Source organism: Myotis davidii, unplaced genomic scaffold (assembly GCF_000327345.1).
Source record: "Myotis davidii unplaced genomic scaffold, ASM32734v1 scaffold96, whole genome shotgun sequence".
In the NCBI taxonomy this organism is placed as follows: domain Eukaryota; kingdom Metazoa; phylum Chordata; class Mammalia; order Chiroptera; family Vespertilionidae; genus Myotis; species Myotis davidii.
In genome coordinates, this window is record NW_006289416.1 from 5,352,428 (window position 1) to 5,371,790 (window position 19,363).

Genomic DNA, 19,363 nt, shown 5'->3' on the forward strand with positions numbered 1-19,363 from the left:
TGGAACGCCTCCCGCTGCGCCCGGCTGGAGTGAGCGGAAAGGGAAGCGGCCGAGGGAATTTCAGGTTCAGTATCTAATAAACAGACACTTGCAGAAGAGACCCCCGCTCCCCGTCCCGTCCCCCCTCCCCCCATCACTAAGGGAAAAGGAGGGCAACACCAGCACCAGGATGCTTTCAAGCCTGGAAGACACAAAGCCCGCGGAAGACAACAGACAGCTCCCCTCCTCCCCCTTCTCTAGGGTCGGGGTCTGGAGAGGCTGGTCTAACAAGCCTTTGAAATTAATCAGAAATTAATCAGATGCCAAGTGATAACTGTCAAAAGGGAGGCTGGCCTTGCCAGATGGTGCTTCGTTCACCGGTTACAATTGCCAAGGGGCCCTTGGTACCTCCCCCCCACCCCCCCTTGGAGTTCGGTGGCTGAATGCTGCTTGGGACCCTGTGGAATGATTTCTCATCTAAATGGTTTCATTTTTATATCGGGTTTCATTTTATATCGTTATGCCGACACAGGGAAAATAGTCTAAACATTCCTTTTTGTTAAATACTTTTTCCAAGTGGAAGATAAGCATAGAAAACACCCGATACGTGCTTTTGTTAACATCTCATTTTGTATGTAAGGTTCTGTCAGAGACTTAATAACACAGCAATGAGTCAGTGTCCTTGATTCACAAAATTTCAGGGATCTGTGTGTTATTGACTCTCTAGATTTTTTATGTAATATAAAATAAAGGTCTAATTTATTTTAATCAAATTAATTTTTCATACAGATTTATCCTTAATAGTATTCAATAGAAAATAGTTCAAATTTAAAATTTGATACTTTTTAGAATGCATACATAAGCTACTTCTGACAAAGCCTAACATCCTTAAGTGGGTACCTAGTTATTGTTAGCAGCAATAAAAAGAGATATGAATACAAGCCAACTCAATTTTTGAGATTATTCATAAAATTGTGTTTCCTACCTTGCTTTTTAAACATTGAAAAAGACGTATGTGCCGAACCAAAAGGAAAGATTCAACAGTACAAAAAGGGACAGCCATTGTTAGCAGTTTCTTGTTTATTCTTACACAATACTCTGTTCATTGCAAGCATATGTATTAATATACTCTAAATCTATTACCCTTTAAGCAAAAACAGTAATAAACTTTATTCTCTTCTGCACTTTTGTTTCTTAATAATATGGATTGGCGATTGTGCCATGTTGGCACCTTATTCTTTCATAGCTGCATAGTATTCCAGTGACTGGATGCAGTATTTTATTTACCCAGGGTTTTTTTTTTTTAAAGAATATATTTTTATTGATTTCAGAGAGGAAGGGAGAGGGAGAGAAAGATAGAAACATCAATGATGAGAGAGAATCATTGGTTGGCTGCCTCCTGCATGCCATGGGCAAACTATGGCCCGCGGGCCGGATACGGCCCGTTTGAAATGAATAAAACTAAAAAAAAAAAAAAGACCGTACCCTTTTATGTAATGTTTACTTTGAATTTATATTAGTTCACACAAACACTCCATCCATGCTTTTGTTCCGGCCCTCGGGTCCAGTTTAAGAACCCATTGTGGCCCTCGAGTCAAAAAGTTTGCCCACCCCTGGATAGAGCCTACGACCCGGGCATGTGCCCTTGACCGGAATTGAACCCAGGACCCTTCAGCCTGCAGGCGGACGCTCTATCCACCGAGCCAAACCAGCCAGGGCTAACCAGTGCTTTTTTGATGGGCATTGATATTGTTTCATGTCTTCTTATTTACAGAGATGGAGTGAATAAATCCGTGTATGTGTATCCTTGTGCATTTGTGCTGAGTATATCTGAAGTGGAATTGCATCGAAGGATACACATATTTAACGTTTTGATAGATAGCAACTAGTTGCCCTTGGAAGACATTTTACCAATTTACACTCTTAGCAACACTGTATGAGGCCTGTACCTGTTTTTGTACATTCTTAAAATGTTTTCATGCTACCTCAAACTAAAGTTTGACCATAACTCAATAATTTGGAGGCATCATGGTTTAAGTTATTGTAGGTTTATAGGGAAATTTAAATGTCTTTCCAGGGTAAAGGTAAAATGTAACAAATCTTGTACGACAGCAACCTGTTAAATATATATTAATGTGTAGTATGGAGTATATCTGTCCTATAAAGAGTTTCATTATCATATAAAGCAGGTGTTTTTCAGAGGTTAACTGTTATAAAATCTTAGTTTAATTTACAAGATTATTCCATGCGTTATTTAATTTGTTGTGTGTAGCAATTCATCTTGTTCAACTGATTCTTTAGCAAACAATTAAAAAAATTTTTTTTATTCAGCTTTTATTTTTATATTTAGAGAGAGAAGAAGAGAGAGGGGTAGAGATGCAAACTTCGATGAGAGAGAAACATGAACTGGCTGCTTCCTGCACGCCCGCTGCTGGGGATGGAGCACCAAACCCGGGCATGTGCCCTGACTGGGAATGGATTGGTTCATGGGTTGATGCTAAACTACTGAGCAACACAGGCCAGGCTTTTTTTTTTTTTTTTTTTTAAAGCCTCACCCAAGGATGTTTTCCACTGATTTTTAGAGGGAGTGGAAGTGAGGGGGAGAGACAGAGAGACAAATATCAATGTGAGAGAGACACCATGGATTGGTTGCCTCCCACATGTGGCCCGACTAGGGTCAGGGATCCAGCCTGCAGCTGAGGTATCAGAATAGAACCTGGGACCCTGCAGTGCTCAGGCGGTTGCTCTATCCATTGAGACAAACTGGCTAGGGCAGGCCAGGCTCTTCAGCAAACATTTTATTTTTTATATATTTTACTGATTTTTTTACAGAGAGGAAGGGAGAGGGATAGAGAGTTAGAAACATCCATGAGAGAGAAACATCCATCAGCTGCCTCCTGCACACCCCCCACTGGGGATGTACCCGCAACCAAGGTACATGCCCCTGACCGTAATCGAACCCGGGACCCATGAGTCTGCAGGCTAACTCTATCCACTGAGCCAAACCGGTTAGGGCTTCAGCCAGCATTTTAAAAGCACTCCTAGAGGGGCAGCTAGTCTTCTTATGAAACGCTGGAAGAAATCACAAACTCTTGACTCTGGTTTTGCCCCAGGAATATAACACCACTATCTGAGTTTTCCCTTTTTTCTTCTTCAAAATATTTAAAAATAGATGTTTATTAGCATTATATTACATTTTGAAGATTTAATACGTATTTATCATATACCATACTTGATATTTATTTCCATAATAGTTAAAGAAATAAATTTTTTGCCCTAATCGGTTTGGCTCAGCGGATAGAGCGTTGGCCTGTGGACTAAAGGGTCCCAGGTTCGATTCCGGTCAAGGGCATGTACCTGGGTTGCGGGCACATCCCCAGGAGGGGGTGTGCAGGAGGCAGTTGATCGATGTTTCTCTGTCATTGATGTTTCTAACTCTTTATCCCTCTCCCTTCCTCTCTGTAAAAAAAAAAAAAAAAAAAAAAAAAAATTAAATTAAATTTTTCATTCTGAAATAATTTCAGCCTTACAAAAAATTACAAAACTAGTAAAAAGAGTTTCTTTTGGCTTTTCAGCCATAGTCCTAAAATATTAATGTCATAAAGTACAGTGATTAAAACCAGAAAAATAACATTGCTACAACACTACTAAGTAATCTACAGACCTTATTGAGATTTTGCCAGTTGTCCCACCAATGCTCTTTTTCTGCTCTAGGATCCAAATCAGAATCACACATTGCATTTAGTTGTCATTCAGTCTCTTCCAATCTGGTCCAGTTAGTCTTTCTTTGTCTTTCATGACTTTGACACTCACTGATAATTTTATAGAATATCCTTTATGTTGGGTTTGTCTAATATTTTCTCATGATTCAATTCAGATTATGTGTTTTAGGTATAAGTACCATAGATGTGATGTTTTGCACTAAGAAGTGCATTATTTCAGGAGGTACAGGCTACCCATATGTCTCATCAATGAGTGTGTTAGCGTGGCTAACTCACCAGCATTTTTACCTACCATTGCAATGCCAACTTGAAAAAGACAAATATAACCTTGGTATAGTTATGAAAATACTTTGACCTCATGAAGCCCCTGAAAGGGTCTTGGGGACTACCTTAGGGGTTCAAGAAGTACTGCCCTAGACAAAATCTCTCATTGAGAATCAAGAGGCTTGTATAAGAATGTTCACAGCAATATTGTATGTAAAAGCAAAAAATTAGAACCCCTAGCTGGTTTGGCTCAGTGGCCTGTGGACTGAAGGGTCCTAGGTTTGATTCCAGTCAAGGGCACCTGCCTGGGTTGTGGGCTTGATCCCCAGTAGGGGTTGTGCAGGAGGCAGCTGATCGGTGATTCTCATCATTGATGTTTCTATCTTTCTCTCCCTCTCCCTTCTTCTCTGAAATAAATTAAAAAATAAATAAATTTAAAAAGCCAAAAATTGGAAAAAAATTAAAGGTACAGCAACAGAAGAATGGTTAAACAAACTAAATTTATACAATGAAGTTCTGTACAGAGGAGAAAATTAATATTAAGCAAATAAAGCAAGAAAGTGAAGTTTTTTGGAAAAGAAAGCCTATGATGTGTTAAAGTGCAAAACAATACTGTTTGTTGTTTGGAGCAGGGCTGCTTAGCTTGGCACTATTGCTGTTTTGGACTGATTAGATAATTCTTTGTTGTAGGGGGCTGTTCTGTGCATTGTAGACCAGCTTCCCTGGCCTCTACCTATAGATCCAGTCATGATAACCCCAAATATTTCCAGATATTACCAAATACCCCATAGGGAGCAAAATTGCCCATGAGCCTCATTGGTTTAGGAATATGTATGTGTGTGGTAAAACTATGCAAGAAAAGTAATGAACTGAATTCCTGGGAGTGGATATCTTTATGTTGGAGGAAGTGGGGTCCAGTATCCCAGGGGTTATAAATATTTTGGTAATGTTTTATGACTTAAACTAGGTGGTGGGCGCATAGGTGTTTGTTAAATTTTTATGACTTTTTTGTGTGCTCGACATATTTCATAGTTAATTTTAAAAAGTCTTACGATATTTACCCTAAGAACAGTTGAGATTATCTTTGATTTTTCATGGTTTGTTCCTTACTTATACCCATACTATATGAACAAAAAATTTATTATAGTATATTTGGGAATTAAGAAGTGGGTAACCTTTTAAATAAAATTCTGTGAAACTTTTCTGAGAGTTAAGGATTCTGGAGTGATTGGGTCATTGTGAATCTTTCTTGTATTCCCTTATTACATATTGGGTAAATTGTGTCTGGGTTGTATGGGGGTCTGTAATATTTTGGCATATAAGTTTTTTTTTTCTTAGATGACACATGATATGTTTGAATTTATGGTCTAGGAGAGTCAAATCTTGAGAAGAGGAATTTAGTATATAGTTGAATGATATAACTTCTATCTTATGTCCAGATATGTTTGGCCAATTTGTAGTGAGCAAGAAAATAGCACAAATATGTGTGTAATTGTTGAATTAGTTTAGAGTTAATTGTGGGAAATTGATGTACAGTTAATATTTTATTATTTAGGTACCGATTTTATAGGATTTAGGAAGAAAATGTGTTTTTACTTAATACTTGCTTTGTGGTCACTTGACTACAGTATTATTTCCAGAGAAAGAGTAGAGAAAATGAATTTGGGTTCTTTCTACCCTCTTGGGTATGGATAACAAAAAGTTAGGGGTATAGATGATTAGGTTTATTAAAAAATAGCTGCTGGTATTGTTGGTCCAGGCTGTTTTGGGAGCAATTCTTTGTACTTTTCTCCCATTCCCAGCAAAGAGTGCTTCTAACAAACTTCTCAGATGTTAGTACTCAACCGAAGATCTAAAAGTGCTCACCCTGGATAATAAGTGAAATGAATTAATATCTCCAGCTTTTCGTTTCTGAGACCCCCTATTTTTTTTTTTAATTGATTTTAGAGAGGAAGAAAGAGGAGAGAGAGATAGAAACATCATTGATGAGAGAATCATTGATTGGCTGCTTCCTGCATACCCCACACTGGGGATTGAGCCTGCAACCCGGGCATGTACCCTGACCAGGAATCAGTTGTGACCTCCAGGTTTATAGGTTGACGCTCAACCACTGAGCCACACCATCTGGGCCCAGGCCCCCTATTTCTGATGTTTCTAAAACTACAGAAGGAGAGGGGAGTATTATAGGTAACAGAGACTTAGGAAAACACAGGGGAAGAGGATGCTACACCTGTTAAGGATGAAATATTGTGAGATGTTTCTTACTAATGGCATCTGTAAAGAAAACTTGATTTTCCTTTAGATTCTGTCTTATTTTAAAGACTTACGTAAAATATCTTTTCTTATTTATCGCCATCTAATAAAACAATGTTTTCAAGGATGAAAGTCCGTCTAGTTTTAATACTCCCGTAAATTGCAGCTTGGTTGAACCTGAGAAGCTCAAGAAATCAACCAGCAACCCTTCTATCAGTACTTCTCAAACTTTAGTAAGCCCATAGATTGCTTGGGGACTGTTAAAAATGCAGATTCTGATTCTGTATGAATGGGATTCAGCCAGAGTAGTTCTAACAAGCTCACAGGTGATATACAGATGTTGCTAGCTCATGGATACACTTTGAATAACACCTTTTGGTGTATGGGACAATAGCTTCAACCAACTAAGCCACTCAGCCAGAGCGTAAATGCAATACTTTCTTAATATGTATTTCTGTTTCAGTACTTTACTGCCTTATCCCTCTGGTTTGATTAGATGTTTATTTTTGGATGTGTTTCCAGGTAGCCACCTACTTGGGTCTCTCCTCTACCTTTTTAATTGTTAGGCAGTGTGATTCCAGTGCACTCTGTGCTTCTATCTATTGCCACAGGTATGCTGTGTTGTAATTTTTCACTAGATTATTAGTTTGAGGGGAAGGAAAGTGTGTTTGTGTGTTCTTTGTATCTCCATTTTGTAGCAAAGCCATGGCTCTGAATGAATTTTTTCTGAATAGAATGCTCTTTTCAAAGAATTTTTCACTAATTTGATCTGAGGTTAGATTGATACTATCTTAAAACAGATAAAAAAAGAGGTTAAAAAACTTATCTAGTACAAAGCTGGTAAACGGTAAATGTTAGGATGAATAGTCAGTTCATTGCTTTTTCCCTCTGTCATTCTCTCTTCCATTTATAGTGTAGTAGTTCAGAAATGATCACCATTTATACTACTTTTTTTGAGGGAAATTTGATTAGGGACTTTAAATAATTTATGCTAATCTAGTATGATTAGTTGATTAATGTAACACTATTGTTGGACATAAATAGTTTTTCTGTGTGTATGTATACAATATGTAACAGGTAGTTTATACATAATTAAATTAGCCTCCTGTTAAAAAACATTATTACTGTGAGAGAGAGGTTTTGCTATCAAAGTAAGTAATTGAGCTGCATACAAAGCTGTCAGATTATCTAGTTGGTCAGTCTTTACTACTATGGTATTGTATTTTTACTTTACTGGGGCTCTTAATCTTACATTTTTATTGTTTCAAATAGCAGCTCAAAGTCCCAATCATCCTATACTTTTTAAAAAATATATATATTTTTATTGATTTCAGAGAGGAAGGGAGGGGGAGAGAGAGATAGAAACAGCAACAATGAGAAAGAATCATTGATTGGCTGCCTCTTGCACGCCCCCTATGAAGATCAAGCCCACAACCCGGGCATGTGGTCTTGACCGGAATCGAACCTGGGACCCTTCTGTTCATTGAGCCAAACCATCTAGGGCAGCGGTTCTCAACCTGTGGGTCGTGACCCCTTTTGCGGTCGAACGACCCTTTCACAGGGGTCCCCTAAGACCATCCTGCATATCAGATATTTACATTACGATTCATAACAGTAGCAACATTACAGTTATGAAGTAGCAACGAAAATAATTTTATGGTTGGGTCACAACATGAGGAACTGTGTTTAAAGGGCCAGAAGGTTGAGAACCACTGATCTAGGGCATCCTATATTTTTGAAGCCAAGCTGTGCTCTTGGCAGAAGCTATGACATTGTTATATCTACTAAATTATCACATCCTACTCAATATTCAAATTACTGAAATCTAACCATTTTTTATTTTATTTTTTATTTTTATTTTTTAAAATATATTTTTATTGATTTTTTACAGAGAGGAAGGGAGAGAAACAGAGAGTTAGAAACATCGATGAGAGAGAAACATCGCTCAGCTGCCTCCTGCACATCTACTGGGGATGTGCCCGCAACCCAGGTACATGCCCTTGACCGGAATCGAACCTGGGACCTTTCAGTCCGCAAGCCGACGCTCTATCCACTGAGCCAAACCGGTTTCGGCTAACCATTTTTTATTAAGCTGCTTCTTGTTTTATGAGAAAAAGTAGCCTATTCATACTTATGTTTGTATGTGTGATGAAGGGCAACATAGGTAATTATATTATCTAGTGTGGCAGGAAATTTCCTTTATGTGGCTTTTTCCTTTATGAAATAGTTGGATGAGATCAATTTAAATATAAATTTTTCTCTAGCTCTGCACTGTGAGGTTGGTCTGGGACTTTGGCACACAATATTTCGGTTAAACAGCTGAATCCCTGTTGGCTTTGCCAACCTTAGGGGACTTTGCCAACCTTAGGGGACCTTAGAGGAGACTGGAAGGCTGCAGGGGAAGAAGGGATTTGCTCTTCCTGGTGTCATCTCATCCAGCAGGATTTCAGTATCAGTATTTGATTCCAGTTTGCTTATTTTCAGAAATAGCCTTTATGTTTCCACTCCTCAGTGACCCCAGCAGTAGCCAACTCCTCTTTAAAGCTCTGGATCCTGCCCCATGGGACCCCTCCTTTAAGCCCCTTATGTTTTGTTTTTTTAAAATATGTTTTTATTGATTTTAGAGAGGGAGAGAGAGATAGAAACATCAATAATGAGAGACAATCATTGATCGGCTGCCTCCTGCAACCCCGGCATGTGCCCTGACTGGGAATCAAACCATGACCTCCTGGTTCATAGGTTGACACTCAACCACTGAGCCACACCAGCCGGGCTGGAACTTACTCTTAATTTTGACTCTTAGGTATGGTGTCTCAAGATAATCAACAACATGTTGTTTTGTATCATTAAGATACACTACACAAATCTGCTTAACTAGGCCCCAGAAAGCTGCAGCAGGTCTTAATGTGCCAGAGGTGAACACAACAGTGTTAGGTCTTCATGCTCTCAAACTCCCACTCACCTGGAATACACTGTGTGTTCCATGTGTGACATGTCATTTTTTTTTTTTTTGTGGGGACCCACTGACTAATTAGTCAACTGACTAATTTACAGTTAGTAAAACCTAATTTCACTGTTAGATATTTTTTAGAAAAAAATAACTAAAAATAAAAGTTTTAATGGAAGTTCACAACCCTTTATTCAGAATGCTTGGGATTGAGTTTATAAACTTTTGCATTTTAGAACCATAACATGGTATGTTTGCCATATATTATTTAACACAACTTTGAGGTCCACAGCAGCACCTTGCTAGCAAATACATTAATATTTCTACAAAACATGAATAAAGGCAATAAAGACTAAATACTATGCATAACATCTTGTTTGTTAGTGGTAAACTGTAAGTTTGCTGCTAACATACAAAACTTAAAAGAGTTTTGGATTTTGAAATTACAGATAGGAGATTGTGGATTTATATTTTATCTTGCTTTCAAAGGACCATGTTCTGTGTCTCCTGAAAACCATTTCTGTAAGTCAGTGATTTTTCAACCTTTTTCATCTCACAGCACACATAAACTAGTTACTAAGATTCTGCGGCACACTAAAAAATATATATTTTTTGACGATCTTACAAATAAGTATAATTTTGGTTCATTTATACCAGATGGCTATTTTTTGTGTTGGATATTTTCATTTTTTAATTTGGCATTCTGAGGGAAAAGAGGTCAGTGCCCCTGACTAAATGGTCAGATACTGCAATGTTTTAAAAATTCTTGTGGCACATCAGTTGAAAATTGCTGATCTAAGTCCCCAAGCAGGAACTTATGCATTTTAACCCCCAGAGTGCCGGGGAGCGCGATTGCGCTCCTCTTGTCTTTTGCCAAAAGTGCCAGGAGCGCTATCATGCTCCTCCTGCAGTGTCATTATTCGATGCTAGTAGTTCACTCTTTATTGATAGATGGCACCTAAGTGCAGATTACTTATGATGCTGAATGTTTGTAGTTCTAAAATTGACCACTGGCATTTATCTGCCTATTTTTTTAAAAAAATATATTTTATTGATTTTTTACAGAGAGGAAGGGAGAGAGAGAGAGAGAGTTAGAAACATCGATGAGAGAGAAACATCGATCAGCTGCTTCCTGCACACACCCCACTGGGGATGTGCCCACAACCAAGGTACATGCAGGGTGTCCCTCTATTTTAACATTATATGTTTTGTTCAAATTTTTTTTTCTGCTAGTATTTTATAATACAATCAGCAAACAATATATGTCAAAGATGAAAACAAATGTAGTAAAGGTTTCCTTAAGTTTTTGAATATGTAACTTCATTTACTTGCGATTCATAATTTTTTTCCTAAACTGCTGTAAAATCAGTAAAAATGCCTTGGCAATTTTAGCATAGTTCCTAGGATATTGGTTGGCACTCAAAGGGTTAAGTACTGGTAGAAAAATGGCTTTTTAAGAACATTCCTTCTCATTCTCTTAAAGCCATTTCTTTACTCACACACTTTCATATGTTCCCACACCATTTAGTTTGCCTCTTTTACCATTATGTCTGGATTACAGTGATTGAAACATCTCTCATGTGGAACTAGGAACACAATAATAATTTTTATCCTTGTTTGCCCCTAGATTATCTCTATGTGGAGTAAATCAGTTTTTGTAAAATAGTCTGAGACTTAAATATCTTTAAAATGTTGTTTCTGGGAGAAAAAATGGGTTCTGAGTTTCAAACAACTGACTTATAAATGAACTTGTAGAATACAACCAAGATAAGGTGGAGTTTAAATTAGTGGAGGAGATAATGAAACAGCAGATAGACATTCCTTTTTGGCTTTGGAATACTTTTTAAAGCACATTTACTTTAGTTTGAATTAGTTTATATTTTCTAAGCACACTTGTGAGTATTTGGTTTTCTCCAGGGGTGAGTTATTCCTCTTGGCGATAATTTTGTTTCTCAAAAAGCAAGAAAGAGGTGGGAACTTTCTAATATTTAAAAAATAATTATTTGAATTTCAGGAGTTTTGCAGAGCTAGTGATAATAAACCATAAAAGCTTGGCGTGGTAATATTTTATATTATGGTGTCTTGCTCTCCCTTTTTACATAGTCTCTTTTCATGGAATAGTGGATAATGCAGTCATTGAGCAGGGAAAACAAGGCATTTGTTAATTCTAGATTTTATCAAATGGGTCTATTACCTAGAGACATGGACTAACATTTACTGAGTACCAGAAATGTGTCAGGTGCTATGCTAATTGTTTTACATACATTATCTCACTTAATCCTCCTAAAAATGTTATTTGATGCTTTTCATTTTACTAATGAGAAAACAGGCTATGAGGAATGAACTAGTTAAAGATCTTACAAGTAATAAATTGATGGTGGAGAGGCAAATCCAGATTTCTCAGTCTTTTTTTCTTCTTGCCCAGTTTATAACATTAGTCTCTTTGAGCCTTAATTCTTCACCTAAAAATGAAGTTGGAATAGGTCAAGGTACGAACGCAGGTGTTTTGCTTCTAAAATGGAATAATGAATTTTTACCAATTAACAGGAAAAAAATTAAATCAGATATAATTCTTAATTTTGTTTGACCTCATTTTCTACCCCTGTGTAACAAGTGCTAAAAAAATAACAAATATATTAATAAAATTGTCAATTATATACCTAATTTGACAACTTGTTTCTTTTTGGACTGTGTGAGGGCATGCTTGTAATTGTGTTATGCAAGCTTCTAAGAGTAGCTACAAAGTTAGATGAGAGAATAATTTCTGTCCATAGAAAAAATATGAAAGAGTTGTAGATTTTGCGTGAGACAACTTCAAAGTCATTTTTTTTTTAAAGAAGCTATTTCTTTTTTTTTTAATATATTTTTTATTGATTTTTTTACAGAGAGGAAGGGAGAGAGATAGAGAGTTAGAAACATCGATGAGAGAGGAACATCGATCAGCTGCCTCCTGCACATCTCCCACTGGGGATGTGCACGCAACCCAGGTACATGCCCTTGATTGGAATCGAACCTGGGACCTCTCAGTCCGCAAGCTGATGCTCTATCCACTGAGCCAAACCGGTTTCAGCTCAAAGTCATTTTTAAAAATACTCATAATAAGAGTTGGTTGGGGAAAAAAAAGAGTTGTTTGGAACTTGATGGTGTTTTATTCTACTACACTATTGAAATTTACCAAAAAATAGATAATCTTTTCAATGTTTAAAATCTCACTACAAGATTTACTTGGAACATTAGAATACGATTTAACAGCATATATTTTGAATCCAATATGTTGAATGGGGAACATGACCCCTAGATATGTAATTCTTTTTCAGATAAGATAAGAGCTAGGTAGAAAAAAATCCCTGGCAGAGTGAACAGCATAAGAGGCCAAGGTTTGTAATCAGACCCACCTGGGTTTGAATTTGAGCATGCCATTTACTAATGTGTGCTTCAGGCAGGTTACTTCTCTGAGCCTCAATTTCTTCATCTATAAATGGGAATAATAATGCCTGCCGTTTAGTATTGTTGGGAAGTTTAAATAAAATATGTGAAGCCCCAAGCTTGGTAGTAATAAATAGTGGCTTATGTTATTAATAATAACAATCCTGTTTTCATTAACTTAGTTTTTCTTATGAGTAAGGAATGTGGAATATACCAACTGGTAGGTCACCAAGGCCTCAATCTTATTAGGAATTTAAGGGAAAATAAGATGCATACTCTAGTTGGTTAACCCTCTTTTAAACCTCTGTAAACATTTTGTCACATTAATTTGGGGTTCAAATTGAATGAGTCCACAAATCATAAACAGGATTTCTTGGTTGGTTGAATGATAACAATATGCCACAATAAGTAATTACACCTAAGTAGTGGTTAATAACTTATAAATTATTTTTTAATCTTAGGTGAAGTCTTTTAATTAGGGCAAAAATTTAGAGGATTAGACTATATTAGTCTAACTAGGGATGTTTTTTTTATTTTAAAAATTTATAAACCTATTACATAATATTTAAATATCCAAATAGATAGATTAATAAGTACCTGTGAACCCATCTAGAAGCAAAGCATTACTAATACATTTGAAACACTGTTCTTCTTCCCAATTTCATTCTCTTACTTCTCCTAGGGCCGTGGTCGGCAAACTGCGGTTTGCGAGCCACATGCGGCTCTTCCTAAGCTTTACGAGTACCCTAATTAAGTTAATAACAATGTACCTACCTATATAGTTTAAGTTTAAAAAATTTGGCTCTCAAAAGAAATTTCAATCGTTGTACCGTTGATACTTGGCTCTGTTGACTAATGAGTTTGCCAACCACTGGACCTAGAGTAACCACTATCTAGAAATAATTTATTCCAATGGATTTGTTTACATTCATGCTGTCTTAATTAAATTAATTAATTGATTACTTTTTTGTTAATCCTTACCTGAGTATATTTTTCCATTGATTTTTAGAGAGAGTGGAAGGGAAGGGGAGGCACAGAGAGAGAAACATTGATGTGAGAGAGACACATCAATTGGTTGCCTCCTGCATGTGCACCTACCAGGTCCAGGGAATGAGCCTGTAACCGAGGTCTGTGCCCTTGACTGGAGTCAATCCCGGAAGCCTTCATTCCGAGGGTCGACGCTCTATCCACTGAGCCAAACAGGCCAGGGCTATGCTATGTTTTTATATATCTGTAAACAATATGTACTGCTTTATTTGCAACATTTTGTATTGTATACTTAAAAAATTCAGCATTGAAGTTGAAGGATTCATCCATGTTGAACATTCAATTTTAGGTATGCCATTGTATACCTAATACAGGTTTCCACTCTTCGTGAATGGACAATTATAATGCTATTATACAAAGTGATAATTTAGATGTTCTTGTTCCATGTTGAAGTGATTCATATAGTGAACTGCTTGTAATGAGAACTTCCCGTACCCTTTTTCAATAATCTTTTCTGCCTAGAAATTCAGCATTTTACTTGCATAGATCAGTGCTTTGTGAATTTGAGCCATTTTCATTGGCTCTTTTAACTTGTGGTTATTGATCTTGACTAGCACGTTTTACTGTTATCATAAAATTTTCCAACAAAGAGACTTAAGCTATGTAAATTCTCTAAGTTATTGCATTTAGGCCAGATGCCATTAAAACAGAGCAGATGGTCATTTGAGTACTAGTAGAATGAGTCAAAAGCTATCATCAGGTGGTTCATTTAATGGTGGCAGATGTCTTCATAAAGCTTAGCAAAGGGAAAGATCATTAACTCTTGATGGTAACATGGTATTCTACAGGAAGGAGAAAAAGCATAATAGGTTTAGTTAGGGACTAACGTTTTATGAAATGAAATTTTTAAGAAATAATTCTTGCCAGGGCAAAGGAGGTTTAGACTGTGAGGAAATAGTTTTAGATGAGAATAAATTGGATAGATGTAGTAACGGGAAACAAAAAAGCTACCAGTGTGAGATATAAGTCAAATTTGGGCCTTATTTATGTAATGCCCCTTCACCTGTTTTATGTTTTCTTTAAATATCAACTTTTTAAAAAAATTCAGTTAGTTGCATTCTTCTTAAAAACTTTTTAGTGCTCATATTGGTAGTGGAAGGAGGTGTTGCTTTGTTTACTTTTTCCATTTCTCATCACTAGTCTGTTTCACAGCTGTTCAGTAGCTTTGTTGGTGTTTGAACTGTGGGAACTCAGAAAGGATTTGGATGTGCTTTTGTGTGCATTAATGGTTTTCCTGGAGTATTCTTTAAAACCATGAATTGTAGAAGGGCCTTTTTTTTTTAAACCAGCTATTATTGTGTATTTAAATGGTTTCTTTTAAAGAAAGCCTGCTAAGATTATGCGCTCATGAATATTATCATTGTGCTTTGTGGAAAATTAAGGTAGAGATGAAGTATATAATATAAATAGCTAAAAACTGGACTTTTTCTCCTTTTGGTCAGCGAGAGGTTGGGATACATTTTCCCTATGCTTTTTGTCAACTAACTCTCGTTTGAAGTGCTGCACAGATAGTTTAGAAAAAAACTCTAAGTGCATAGGGATACTGATTGTTTAGTGCATTTTACTTTTTGTAATGACATTGAAGACTTATTTTACATCTTGTTCAGAAACTTAACCATTGTAGAGACATTTACTATTATGCTATTTGATATTATGTTTTTGGTCATAGTGCTTTCCTGTACTAAGACAGATTAGACTCTAACTTCAGATATGTGGCAATGAGAAGTGTATCTAAATAATGTATATATTTTCTTTTCATACGCGTGGAATTGCTCAATTTGTGTAAAGCTTAAAAGAAAAAAAAATTTCTAAGTAACAGTTAATACCCTATTACTAAAGTAACTATTTAAAAGTTGGTTTCTATAAATATTTGTTTAGAGTCTCTCATGTTTTTGTTTGTTTTAGCTTTTATTTTAATTATATGCTTATACTACATATTAAATACCCCTACTCACCCAGCTGCTTCCTAGAATTAATACACACTCAGTGTTGAAAACTTGGAAAGCTACAGAGTAATCCCATTAGTACATTTTGGGGATTATCTTTTTAGTTTTTATGTGCACATGAACTATATGTATTATGTGATTTATTTACCAAAATGGTATACTGTATTTCTTTGCAAACTGCTTTATAAAGTAATAATACAGTTTATGATGCCAGTAACATATCTTCTACAACATGGTTTAATAACTGAATTTCCTTTATGAATGACTATAGTTTACGCGTAACTAACCCCATTTAAAAAATATATTTTATTGATTTCAGAGAGGAAGGGAGAGGGAGAGAGACACAGAAACATCAATGATGAGAGAGAACCATTGACCGGCTGCCTCCTGCATGCCCCACACTGGGGATTGAGCACGCAACCCAGGCATGTGCCCTGGCTGGGAATCTAACCATGACCTCCTGGTTCATAGGTTGATGCTCAACCACTGAACCGTGTCAGTCAGGCAATAACTCCATATTTTTTACATCGGCTATGTTAAATTTTTGTTTCTATCTGCTACAAACAATTTACTATCTTTGGATATTATCTTTTGGTGTACTGGGTGACATCCAACCCACTGAACCACGCTGGCCAGGGCTGTATTTTCTTTTCAAAATTATGAAATTAATAATTCTATATAATAAAAGCCTAATATGCAAATCGACTGAACTGCAGAACGACTGGTGGAATGACCGGTCACTATGATGCGCCCTGACCACCAGGGGGCAGATGCTCAGTGCAGGAGCTGCCCCCAGCCCGCAGGTGCCAGGCCAGCCAAGGCAAGTACCAGCGGGGGCCCCCCAATCACCCTGCCGTTTGCCCCACAGAGAGAGGTGACTGGCGGCAGCGGCGGTGGGGGATGGGGCTTGCACTGTCCCCCAATTGCCCTGCCAGTCACCTCCAAGGTGAGTGTCAGCAGGGGCCCCCCCGATCGCCCTGCTGATCACCCCACAGATCAAGCCTGATCGCCAGGCAGGCCGAAGGACTCTACCCATGCATGAATTTTGTGCACCGGGCCTCTAGTATGCTTATAATAAAACAAAACAATTCAAAAGCATATAGAATAAAATATGAAAGTGCCCTCTCCTTCCCCATCTGTGCATCCTTAATCACTGTCAGCAATTTTGTAGTGGGCTTACAGATTTTTCTCTATACACTTATTATGTATATGTGTGTTCACATGGGCATGCATGTGACTTCTGGGTTTTGTGCCATGCTTAGAAAAACTTTACTCAAAATTGTAAAATATGCTGTTTAACTTTTTTCTAGTACTTTATGGTTTTCTTTTTTCACATTTAATACTTTTAAAAAAATGTTTTTATTGATTTTAGAGAGAGAGGAAGGGAGAGGATGAGAGAGAGAGAGAGGAAGAGAGAGAGAGAGAGAAAAAAAGAGAGAGAGAGAAAGAAACATCAGTGTGAAAGAGAAACATTGATTGGTTGCCTCCCATCAGAGATTGAACCCGCAACCTGGTATGAGCCCTGGTTGGGAATCGAACCCATGACCTTTCAGTGCATAGGACGATTGATGTTCAACCAACTGATACACACTGGCCAAAGCTCATATTTAATTCTTTAATTTATCTTTATTTTTGGTATGTTGTATTTAAAGAACTATAATTTAACAAAGATTATAACTTATTTTTAACTTTGTTTCAGTTATAATGGTTACATAGCAAATTACTTCAAAACTTAGTTGTATGAAACAATTTATATGCTCATGGCTTCCATGGGCTAGGGATTTGGACGTGGCTTTAAGGGGAATGGCTTGTTTCTGCTCCACAATGACTAGGACCTCCACTGGTAGTATCAAATATTGGAAGGACTGGCAGAGTCAGGCTTCTTAGGTATAGGGCATCCCTATACCTCTTTGTGGCCACTCCTTGTGGTCTCTCCTCTATGGCAGCTTCATAATAGCCAGACTTAGTATGACAGAGTTCCCAAGGCATGAGGTAAGGAGAAAGACAGACTGGACAGATAAATAGCACTTGCGTTGTCTTTTATGACCTAGCCTCTGAAGTCATATAGTGTCACTCCCACCACCTTTTATTGACCAAGGCAGTTGCAAATGTCTACCCAGGTCCAGTGTCTGTGGGGGGAAATAGACCTGTTTCTTGATGGTCATGTGTTATTGTCATGTCAGAAGAGAACTTGGAATGGATGTAGATTGGTGTGGCCCTCTTTGGATTTTAGAATTTAACTTAAAAATACCTTTGTGTGAGCTAGAATAATTTTTTAATTTTATAAACTTTTGCTATTTGTGTTGGGAGATAATAATTACAGGAATAATTACAGATTTTTTCAAAATTAATATAAGGAATTGATTACATACTGATTTAATGCAAAATATAGCAAATTCTTAGTAACCTAGGGATGATTAGGTAGGTTATGGATTGTTTGGTACTTTTTAAAATCTTTATGTGATTAAAAAAACCAAAATAAATAATTTTCATTGTATTCAATTTATATACCCAATAAGGAAGAATAGATGAAAGTTGCATTCAGCCTTTTGATTTATATTCTAAAAGACTGAAGTGAATGCTGGTAGCTTTGAGTTGTGTGGCTATAAATCTGGGATTTTTAATTTTTTTAAATATATTTTATTGATTTTTTTACAGAGAGGAAGGGAGAGAGAGATAGAGAGTTAGAAACATCGATGAGAGAGAAACATCGATCAGCTGCCTCCTGCACATCTCCTACTGGGGATGTGCCCGCAACCCAAGTACATGCCCTTGACCGGAATCGAACCTGGGACCTTTCAGTCCGCAGGCTGACGCTCTATCCACTGAGCCAAACCGGTTTCGGCAGGGATTTTTAATTTTAATGTGCATTCTGTTTAGACTAGAATATAATTTCTTTTGGGCCTATTGCTGATGATTTTCATGACAGAATTTTCATTCTAGCCATAGGATAGAATCCATCATTATCACTGATGAGAAGTGGTGGATGATCTGCTGGTATGTAGGACTATCTTGCATGGCAGGTATGTCCACTGTTGCTCTTCTGGAGTGAAAACAGTGAAAGGAATGGAGAAGACAGGTATAGCCCCAGGGAAGCCATAAGCCTTGGGGAAAAATATGATCGGATGATATAGTAAGAGAATGGCTATGGAGAAGGTAGCTAATTTGCTAAAATGAGGATAATCCACACATGAATAAACATTCTCTATATGCAGTCTCTGGGAAATTGAGAAATTAAGTTCTTGATTTCTGTGTAAGTATTGTTGAATTTTCCTAGTATATATGATGATTTTGATCACTAAATTATTTAAATGAATGATAGTACATTTAATAAATCTATATTAAGATGAAATTAAGTACAGTGGGGCCTTGACTTTGGAGTGTCCCAATTAACGAGTTTTTTGAGATACCGGCTGCCTCTGCCTTGGCCCCCACCGCTGCAGCTTCATCCAGAAGGTCATCTGGAAGGACATCCGGAAAGACATCTGTTCTAATTAGCATATTATGCTTTTATTATTACAGATATTTCCATCCGTGTCATTGTATTTCCATCCATTTACCATTAAACCCCTGGATGCTGCCACCATCATCTCCAAAGCTAAAGCTACAGGCTGTCGGGTTATCACAGTGGAAGATCACTACCGGGAGGGTGGCATTGGAGAAGCAGTGTGTGCTGCTGTGTCTGGGGAGCCTGACATCCTTGTCCATCAGCTGGCAGTGTCAGGAGTCCCTGAAGTGGGAAACCTTGCAAATTGCTGGATATGTTTGGAATTAGTGCC

General features: G+C 37.3%; 2 protein-coding genes across 2 annotated transcripts in view; one reads left to right on the forward strand and one right to left on the reverse strand.

The window, feature by feature from the left end:
- ABHD3 (abhydrolase domain containing 3) overlaps nucleotides 1–19,292 on the reverse strand; it is a 72,807-nt gene extending 53,515 nt beyond the window's left edge. The window contains exon 1 of the mRNA XM_015562679.1: nucleotides 19,145–19,292. Within this exon, the coding sequence (XP_015418165.1) occupies nucleotides 19,145–19,292 (148 nt within the window). The remainder of the gene's footprint in view (nucleotides 1–19,144) is intronic.
- MIB1 (mindbomb E3 ubiquitin protein ligase 1) overlaps nucleotides 19,185–19,363 on the forward strand; it is a 90,892-nt gene continuing 90,713 nt past the window's right edge. The window contains exon 1 of the mRNA XM_015562719.1: nucleotides 19,185–19,250. The gene's annotated coding sequence lies outside the window, so the exon portion shown is untranslated. The remainder of the gene's footprint in view (nucleotides 19,251–19,363) is intronic.